The sequence below is a fragment of the Gavialis gangeticus genome, unplaced genomic scaffold (genome assembly GCF_001723915.1).
Source record: "Gavialis gangeticus isolate Ggan-Ray unplaced genomic scaffold, GavGan_comp1, whole genome shotgun sequence".
NCBI classification, from domain to species: Eukaryota; Metazoa; Chordata; order Crocodylia; family Gavialidae; genus Gavialis; species Gavialis gangeticus.
Window position 1 is genome coordinate 1,267,038 of NW_017728991.1, and position 9,758 is coordinate 1,276,795.

The 9,758-nt window shown below is 60.4% G+C and overlaps 1 protein-coding gene across 3 annotated transcripts in view; it reads right to left on the reverse strand.

Moving 5' to 3' along the window:
* Positions 1 to 9,758, reverse strand: part of AATK (apoptosis associated tyrosine kinase) — a 21,485-nt gene continuing 11,727 nt past the window's right edge. For 2 of the 3 annotated variants that reach the window (XM_019515725.1, XM_019515708.1), the window contains exons 8-13: positions 9,523 to 9,644; positions 8,775 to 8,924; positions 4,967 to 8,384; positions 4,569 to 4,722; positions 3,060 to 3,296; positions 271 to 781 (exon numbers count right to left, since the gene is read on the reverse strand). In XM_019515725.1, the coding sequence (XP_019371270.1) occupies positions 621 to 781; positions 3,060 to 3,296; positions 4,569 to 4,722; positions 4,967 to 8,384; positions 8,775 to 8,924; positions 9,523 to 9,644 (4,242 nt within the window). In that variant the 3' untranslated portion in view covers positions 271 to 620. Of the gene's footprint in view, positions 169 to 270; positions 782 to 3,059; positions 3,297 to 4,568; positions 4,723 to 4,966; positions 8,385 to 8,774; positions 8,925 to 9,522; positions 9,645 to 9,758 lie in introns of those variants that run through there. The other variant, XM_019515716.1, reaches the window with a different exon arrangement.

Below are 9,758 nucleotides of genomic sequence, written 5' to 3' on the forward strand. Positions count from 1 at the left end.
TGCCTTAAAAAAAAACACATAGAGCAAGGTCCAGGAGTCCGTGGGCAAGGCCGAGCTCCTGGCCTCCATTTCCTCTCCGCAGCTCGGAGGTGGAAGCCGATGCTGGCGGGGGTGAATCCAACTGGCCCGGCGGGCGCGCTCACTCCCTGTCCCCGTCTTCGCTGCTACCTGCAACAGAGAGAGCGCACGGAGAGGCTGAGCCTGGGGACGAGCCTCCTCCCCACCACGCACCCCGTCTCACGAGGAAACACGCAGCACCGATGCAAGCCCAGAGCCATCGGGCCATCGTGGGCCCCTTCGAGCAGGCCCTGCCCCTCCAAAACCCTCAACTGCTGGGCTAACTGAGCCAGCCTGGTGGTGGGCGCCTGCCTGAAACACCCCTGACTTCAAGTTCCTGCTTCCCTGCTCTCTTTCTGCTGCTTTCTTTTGGAAAGCCCTGGTGCCAGGGGTGGGGGGAGCAGGGGGTGGGCCACGTATGCAGCCAAAACTCAGCTCTTCCATCTGCCAAAGATAGCAGCTGTCCAGCCCAGCCAAGAGGCACAAAAGCAGGCATTCAACCCCTGGCTCTACCACTCCGCAGCAGGCCACCAAGCTCCTCCGAGCCGCAGGACTGCACCCAGCTACCAGCTGGCAGTCACAGAGAGCCCAGGCCTTGGGCCACCCCCAGCCCCCAAGGGTCCTAGGTCCCACCCCCCACAGAAGACTATAATTGTGCATAACGAAGCATGATCCTGAGCGATGATAAGTTGCTGGTGGTGGCCACGAAAAACAGTGGAAGCTGCTAAAAAAAATGCTAAAAAATGGTGAAAATTTTGCATAATGACACATAATTATGCACAAGGAGGCATAGTTGATGAGCTGCAGGTGAAGGCCCTGAAATAAGTGAAAGGTTCTGCCAAAAGGCAAATAATTGTGAAAATCCTGAATAACGGCATGGAGAGAAGCACAGCGAGGCATGACCATATGTAATGGTGCGCAACAATGACGAGTGACTTGCATTGTGATGCAAAATGGTGAACAGCGACATATAGCGACACGTCACAACAACACATAATGACGCATCGTGATATAGAACAATGCCTAATTGCGCATAATGATGCCTAATGTTGAATAATGACGAGTTGCTGGAGATGACCATGAGAAAAGTGAATGTTTCTGAAAAAAAAATGCCAAGTAATTGCGAAAATCCCAAATAACTGCCCGTAATGATGTGTAGTGATGCAGGATAATGTCTAACAATACAGAACGGTGCATAACAAGGCATAACAATATGTAACGAGGCACAACAATGCTTGACGACACATAACGACGTATAATTGCACGTAATGATGCATAATGTTGAATACTGATGAGCTGTTGATGGCCATGAAAAAATGTGAATGGTTCTGAGAAAAAAGGCAAATAATTGGGAAAAGCCCAAATAATTGAGCCTAACAAGGCATAATGACACGTCATCTTGAATAATGACAAGTCACTGGTGATGGCCACGAACCGCAGTAGAGGCTTTTGGAAAAAATGTCAAAAAAGGGTGACAATCCCAAATAACGATGCCTAACAATGCACGGTGACACAAAACGGTGGATAATGGTGTGCAGCAAAGACTAATTGAACATAACGATGGATAACCACTAGTACTGATCCATTACTGCTGCTTGCAGGGACTAGCAATGGACGGGCATGACCAACAGCAAATACTGGATGACATGGACCGATCGTGCAGAACAGCGGTTCCCAAACTGTGGGTCATGACCCCAAATGGGGTCAAAACATCAGCAGATGGGGTCATGGGGGAGGGAGGTGTGGGTTGGGAGTGAGGGGCCATGCTGAGGAAATGGGGCCATGAATGGGATCGTGCTGAGGACAAAAGTTTGGGAAGCAGTGGTGCAGAACATCCAACCATCCATCACCAGTAATACCAAATCACCGCAGATCACAAATACCGTGGGAAACGGCAACTCGCTCCCCGCGCTCTGAATCAGGGTGAGTAATTGTGAAGAAATGATGAACATGCCCAAATAAGTAAGCCCTGCAAATGCTGCCACAGGGAAGAAAGGGAGGAAGAGCTAGAACCTGGCACCAGGCAGCACAGAGGCTCCCCGCCAGGCTGCGAGGCAGAGTGCGGCCGGGATCTGAGGAACAGGCCTGGGGCCATGGCGAAGGACCCCCCAAAGGGACCGGGCTGCCAGCTCCCATCCCCCCAGGTCAGTGTGGGGAGGCGTGAATCCAGGCTGGGCAGGTGCAGGTTTTGCTAGGTGCAACGGGGCATCCTCGTGCAGGGAAAACGGGCAGGCTAAAGCACGAGATGCAACCATCCCAGCTCCTCGGCCACGAGGCAGAGAAAGAGAAGGGGAAGCAGAGATTTGAGCCCAGGACCAGGACCGCTGCAGAACACCACCCCCAGCACAAGGCTCCCGGCAGGGAGCTGGACTAAGGCGCTCACATGCACTTGCGTGTGTTTACACAGAGACAAAACCCTCCAACCCATCACAAACTGGAGCTAGTGATGACTAGCGCATGGGCATCTCTTTCTATATTAGCCCCCGCACAGAACAGACACATTCGCTCTCCCCTACACTTCATTTATACTTTAGCCATAGTGCCGTGGTATGCGAGTAGCACACACTGGGCATGTCTACACGTGATGCTTTAATCCGCATTAGTCTAAGCTAATGGGCATGAAGGGTGCGCGTCTACACGTGTGTACCCTTAATAGGAAATAAAAATGGCAAATTTAGGCTATTCGCACATTAATGCACATGTAGACACGCTAAAGTGCATTAATGTTATGTCTGCAGGCTGACTCGGGATTAACTTTAGTCCCAAATCAGTCCACACACATATAGCATTAATGCGCTACACGTGTAGACGCCTTCCTAAATCCATTTAGTGCTCATTAAGCTAATGTGCATTAAATTTAGGCACACTTAAATGCACATGTAGACACACCTATTGTGTACCAGCACACTTCCCATGCCCAGGGGAATATGCTGCATTTGGGGTGGGAGGTCCAGCTGAACCCCATGGAGACAGGTACCCCAGCAGCCCAGCTCAGGACTCACCTCCTATGGACTCCATGTCCGAGTCGGAGACGTGCGTGATGGAGAATCTGGACACTGGGGCTGGCGAGACCGTGAACCGCGAGAGCTGGATGGGCAGCGCTTGCTTCTGGACGGGGACCAGTGCGGGCAGGGGGGTGACAGCTGGGTCAGGCACCACCGCGGTCACCGTCAGCGAGGACATGAGGGACGACTTCACGGGCATGAGCGGAAAGTCATCGTCCCACTCAAATCCGCCACCTGGAACAGACCAGGGCCAGGAACCAGTCAACTGACCAGTCAAGTGATCTCATTTAAGTGGTTAATTAATTAACCACCGATAATCTGACTGCAGTTCAAACCTGTGCAATATCCCGCAGAGCCAAGAGCACCCTTGCGTAGGCGACATCCACCTTCTGCATCGCATCATGGAGCAGAGAGAGGCAGTTCGCCTTGTTGAAGTCCGGGCAGAGATGCACTTTATAGACCAACTGAACCAGATGGGTGCAGCCCTCCCGCCCTTGCTCACAGATGACGCTGTAGGGTAACGATGCACCTTACAGACCAACTGAATCAGAGCTTCATCCGCTTCCCTTAACCCCCTGCTTCAGAAGCTATGACAGGACATGCAGATTTTGCCTGCCCTGTGCCGGTCCTTTCATGGCATCCGATGCAGTGAGCTCCTGCTGCCCAAGCCGCTGCCTCCTGCCCGACTTCAGACCAGCTCAGCCGACTACATCTCCAAAGGCAGACAGCAAAGGGCTTGACGACTGCACCTGCTGCCTCCTTAGCCTGCCCGCAATCTAAAACCGGACTTCTGCCTTTTATAGCTGCTGCGCGGCTTTATTTCTGTTCCATTTAACAGTGTTTTTCCATTTGGTAACTCTCCGGGCTGACCCCGGGGTTTCAGGATGACCTCCAAGGAAAGGAAGAACTGCTCGGCCTCACATATCAGCCACATTTACGCTTGCCCAACGCTGAGAGTTATAAACATCCACTACCATTTCATTTCATGGCTTCCCAATAATAAGTAATGAACTTGGTTTGCTGTAAGTATCCAACCTACTAAAGATGAAAGTCTCTCTCTGCTCTTGTAATCAATTCATGCTTCAAATACTTGACCGGGACTTGCCAGCATTTGATCAATCAACTGACCACGTCTTTTTTTGACTGGTCAAACCACCACCACCTGGTACCCTTCCCACCTCCCTACGCCGGGCCTAGGTAGCAGTTCTCCAACGTGTTTTAGGCTCGAGGCACCTCTCAGGAAACGCCAGCTCTTTGCTTTCCTTCATCTCCTGACTTCAGAAAAACACGACAGCAGTGGTTCTGCTGCAAAGACCATAGCAGGGCAGAACTTTTATGGGCCTAGGGATCGCTAGGTGAAATCTCTGGGCTTCCTCTTGTCCATCGTGCGCACACCTAGCAGTGCTAATCTTGCATGGCACCAGAGCCAGGTGCATTTAGCGCCATGCAGCAGGGTCCCGTCTCCTCCCTCCCCAGCCTTCACACTCTGCCCCGCTCAAGTCTTACTCTCTTCCGAGGCGTTCCCATCCGAGGAGTTGTCGGAGGCGTTCGCTTGGTCTGCCGGGCTCGGGGGGCCCGAATCGTCGTTCTGCACGGGCTGCGGCGAAGACTCGGCCGCCTCGGGGAAAGTCGGGTCGCCGAGGTCCCGCGTGGGGCTCTCCTGGACGTGGGAAGACAGAAACGGGGAAACCAATCGCACCGGGCAGCCCCCTTCTCTCTGAAAAAACATCCCGGGACGTGGCACAGATGCCTTGCCTGCATCCCATGCAGCCTGGGACCACCGGTTAGGAAGTGGGGGGTGGCCACGTTGTTTGAGGGCTGCAAGGTAAAAGACTGGAGTCCCCCCTCCCTCCTGGGGCAAGGCCTGTCTCTGCAAGGAGGCGCTGAGCGGGGCCAGGACCCACCTGGTCGAAGAGGTAGACGGTGACATCGTCGTAGAAGGACACGGCCTTCTTCTTGCGCTCCAGGTCATCGCAGAAGGTCTCGGGCAGCAGGCCGGGCATCTTGAGGAGGCTGCGCAGGTTCCTGGCGCTGTGGCTCTCGGCCACCACGATGGGCACGGCCGCCGGCTCGTCCTCGCTCTCCTCGCTCTGCTCCTGGATGTTGTAGCAGCGCAGCTCCTCGTCCGACTCGTCGCTGTCCTCCGTGTCCTCCTCCTCCTCCTCCGGCTCGTCCCGCCGTGGCTCCCGGGGGGGCTGCAGCGTGGAGAGGTCCAGAGACAGCTGGGGAGCCTGAGTGGGCGACGCGTCCTCCGCGGGGGCCGTGCTGGGGCATTTCTCTTGCGCTTCCCCTTCCAAAACTTGCTCCTGCTCCCCGGGATCGGAGCCGGGCACCACGACCGGCCCAGCACCGGCCTCGGTGTCTTGCACCCGCTCCGGCACGTGGCTGCCGATGCCAGTGCTTGAGGGAGCTGCGTCCTCTGGGCTCATAACCACTGGAGACAGAAAGAAGACTTTGGATGGCACGGGCCCTGCAGGGAGGCTGGGGGCCGGGGGGCGCTCACTTCCGTCTGCCTCTCTGGAGCCATCTGAGTCCAGCTCGGGGCCTGAGACCCTGTCCTCGGCTTCGGCAGCAGCGTCCACCACGGGTGCTGGCGGCGAGGGGGAAGCCCCCAAACCCAGGGTTTCCTTCGCAGCTGCAACATTTCCACCAGGAGCTTCGACCTCCATGGAGGCCTCTGCAACGCTGGCAGCTCTCTGCAAGCTCTCGGGGGTGTCGCAGGGGAGAGACGTCTCCTCCCCAGTGCTGCTCTGGCTCGCCGCGCTCCCCAAGTCCTCCAAGTCCAGGTGGGAGAAGCCCCTCTCCTCCTCCTGGGCCTCGGACCCATCACTGTCCTCATCCTCCTTCGGGTACCGCTCCGCCTCCGCGTCGTAGTCGGAGAAGTAGGCAGAGTCGCGGTACGGGTTCTTCTCACTCAGGCCATGCAGCTCGGTGCTGAAGGACGAGGACAGCCGCATCTCCGAGGCCGCGTCGTCCCCTTCGCCTGCGGGCGGCTTCCCCAGCGGGGCAAAGGTCTCCGGCTCCCGGGGTTCGTGCGGCTCCTTCAAGACGAACTCGGGGGACTCGTTGTTCTCAGTGTCGTAGCCGCTGTCCAGGGCCTTGGGCTGGCTGGCAGGGGCGTAAGCCGTGGGGCTGAAGACGTCGCAGGAGCTGGCGGTGGACGGGATGTCCAGCGATTCCAGGGAGTCCGGTGTCCCCACCTGCTTCTGCAGGGACTTGAAAGACGGGGCCGTGTCTGCTCGCTCCACGTAGTCACTGGAGAAGTCGGTGAAGATGCCGGAGGTGAGCTCCGTGGTGTCCTCGTCGCTGCCCTCATCCGTGTCGGGGAAGCTGGCGCTAGAGAACGTCTTGTCCGGGGTCCGGTCCAGGTCGCTGGTCAGGCTCTTGCCACTCTCCACGGTCACGTCTCTTGGGGCCTGGCTAGATGCCTCCGAGGCCTCCGAGGAGACGCGGGAACAGTCGGAACAAGGCTCCCCCTCCGCTTGGGCAGGAGGGACGGTCCACTCCCCCACCTCCAGAGCAAGGGCTGCTGCCTCGGCCGGCCCAGCCGGGCTCTCAGCGAGCTGGAGCGGCACCCCCACCTCTGCGAGCACCGAATCCACCAGCCCCGGCAGCTGCATGGCCCTGGGCTGCGGCGTCGGGGCGCGGCAGCTCCCCTCCTCTCTCTCAGCAGGTCTCGGCACCGTGCCGGCATCGTAGGCACATGTCTGGGCCCCGGCTCCAGCCACCGGGTCAGCCGGGAGCTCCGCGCCTGAGGCACGTGGTGCGCTGGGGACGCCTGCCAGGGCCGTCGCATCCGAGTGACCGCAGGCGCGTGAGTCACCACTCTCCCAGTCCAGGCAGTGCGGGGAGGGGGAGCAGGAGGAGGAGGAGGTGGCCGAGGAGTCCTCCATGGTGGCCAGAGCCATGTGCTCCACGGGGTCTGGCCGGAAGCCGCCGTCCTTGGCGAGGGGCTGGTCCCGCAGCGCTCTCCGGAAGCCCCTGAGCAGCGGGCTCCGGCACTCCGGCGGAGAGTCCTCGAGCTCGGCCTCGTCCCGCGGCACCGAGCCCAGGGGCTCAGCCATGAGCCCCCGGAAGGTGATCATGTGGCGGTAGCACCAGCTGTCGTTGGCGGGGGGCTCACAGGGCGGCGGGGCGCAGTTGCTGCTGTTGTTGTTGGCCGAGCTGTTGGAGGTCCAGTGCTGAGCCATGGGGCTCGCCTCCTCCAGGAAGGCCTCGTCCCCCGCCTGCTGGCTCCGGCGCCCGGGGCTGCCGCAGGGGCTCTCCTCGCCCAGCTCCAGCGTGACACAGTCCGGCCTGGCTCCGGGGGTCCCGCCGGCTGCGCTCTGCCCCAAGTAGTCCAGCCGTCTCCCAGCAAGGTCAGGCTCTTTGTAGCGGCGGGGGCTGTAGGCACAGTTCACCGACGGCGAGACGCCCAGGGGGTCCTGGAAGATGCTCTTGTGGAAGCCGGGCACTGGCCATGCTTTGCTGGCAGCCTCCGGGGGCTCCTCCAGCAGGTACTGGTCGGTGCCATCGCTTGGGGAGGGCTCGTAGTAGTGGCGCTCCTTGCCACGGCTGGGGTAGGGGTAGTATTCGGCGTGCTCCCAGGAGCTCTCACTGGGGGGCGCGTGGCCCAGGAGGGGCTCCATGCTTAGGGAGACGGTGGGGCTGTTGTCCGAGTCGTACATGCCACTGCCGGGGTCCCCCTTGGCTTGCCAGCAGGGCGCCTTATCCGGGGAGCCGCCCTCGTAGTCGGGGCTGTAGGAGCACATGGTGTAGTCCAGCTCGGGGCCACCCTCCGCGGGGCCCTCGATGCGGATGTAGTACTCGTTGCTGAGCGAGGGGCTGTGGGCACCCAGGATGGGCAACACGCCAGGCGTGTGCAGGCTCTGGCAGCCCTGCTGCTTGCACTCGTAGCAGGACGGCGAGACGCCGAGGCTGAGCCGCCCCACCGAGGTGGCCGGGTAGTACAGGTCCTGGTACTGGGCGGCGCTGCTGGGGCTCAGGGCCCCCGGGGGTGCCTGGAAGTGCTCAGCTTTAGTGTGCTCCCACTTGTACTCAAAGTTGAGGCCGTGGCTGGTCTCCATGACCGTCAGGATGTCATCCCCATCCGAGTGGAAGCCGTCGGCGGAGAACTGCTCCAGCAGTGGGAAGGACGAGACCTCGGCGCCGTGGTGGCTGGTGCTGGAGCTGCTGTTGGGCTTCATGGAGTTCCAGCGCTTCTCGAACTCCTCCTCCACCTCCGTGGCCCCCTTGGCGCACAGGTAGGAGAGCAGCAGGTGGACCTCCTCCGCTGTCGGGCGCTGCTCGGGCTGCAGCCAGCAGAACTGCATCACCTCATACCTGCAAGAGCCCAGAGTCTGCACCTGCCGCTGGCCGGAGGAGCCAGCGGGTCCAGGCCCTTCGCCTGCCCAGCTCACGCCCCACTGCCCCCAGGAGCCAGCCCGCACCCAGCTGGGGAGCAGGTGGCTAAGCACATGCCTGTGCCCACCCTCCTCTCTGCTCAGTGAGTCACCGCTCAGCCCCGCGCTTCCTACACGGCAGCAGACTGTGCTCATGCAGCTCCCTCCCGTGCCCCCGCCCGAGCGCAGGGGGAAAGGAGGGCTGGCATGGAGAAGGAGCGGGGAAGGGGCAGCTCCGGGGAGCAAAAGGCATGTGGAAAGGCGCCATGTGGCAGCTCGTTCCTCCCACCCCTGCCCCTGCCCCCGTCAGAGCCGGCGGCACGCTCCTCACCAGCGCTCGGAGAGCGACAGCTTCAGCTGGGGCTTGGGCAGCTTGAGCTGCTGCTCCTTGATGGCGTAGGTGAGCACCTGCCGGTCCGAGTAGTGGTGGTAAGGCTGGCTGCCCAGCTCAAACAGCTCCCAGATGGTCACGCCCAGCGACCTGCGGAGTGCACGGGGTGGGGGAACCGGCGGGCGTCAGGTTGGGAGGGGTCGCAGCCAACAGCAGGGAGGGAAGCCCAAAGCAAGGATGGGTCTCGCCCCTGGCTCGGGCCAGTCGCAAGTGCAGGGTCGCCCAGGCGGTGCCAGTGTAACCGGGCCCAGCTGGTGCAAGCCAGCAGCCGTGCCAGAGACGCCCTACAGCCAACTTCCCAGCATGTGTAGACAGCCCCACCGCCGTGGGGTCAGAGGGGCCAGGCCCCCTTAGCTGCAACTTGGCCTTCCTCCATGGGGTAATACCTGTATGCCCAGGTGCAGATCCAGCCCTGGTCCTCATAGACTGCCCTCCACGGGCAGGTGTGCCCGGCCCCCCATCCTGCCAGGCGCTGAGGCCTTGTGGGGGACAGTGCCAGGCTCACCTTCCTCTCCAAGGGCTGAGTCCTGTCCCCACCACCTCCCCTCATGCACCAGACCACGAGGCAGTGACACATACTGAATCTGGGCGCCGGGCCCGACTCACTCACACACGCTGGCCAGGGCACGGCCTGAGTCAGTGCCCGGTGGCCAGCTCCACCCGAGCCCGCGGGTGGGCGGGCACTCACCAGATGTTGCTGGCCTTGGTCTGGTCAACGATGAGCAGGTTGCCGTGCACCTCGTCGATGAGCTCGGGCGCGATCCAGCGCAGCGGCACCCACAGCTGGTCGGCCGTCACGAAGTAGTCGTCCTGCCAAGTATGCAGGGTCAGTACGAGAAGAGAACGTCAAACCTACGCGTGAGAGAACCGCGCGCCCCGGCGCCGCGGCAGACCCCTGCCCCCGGCCCCCCCATGCCCTGCCAT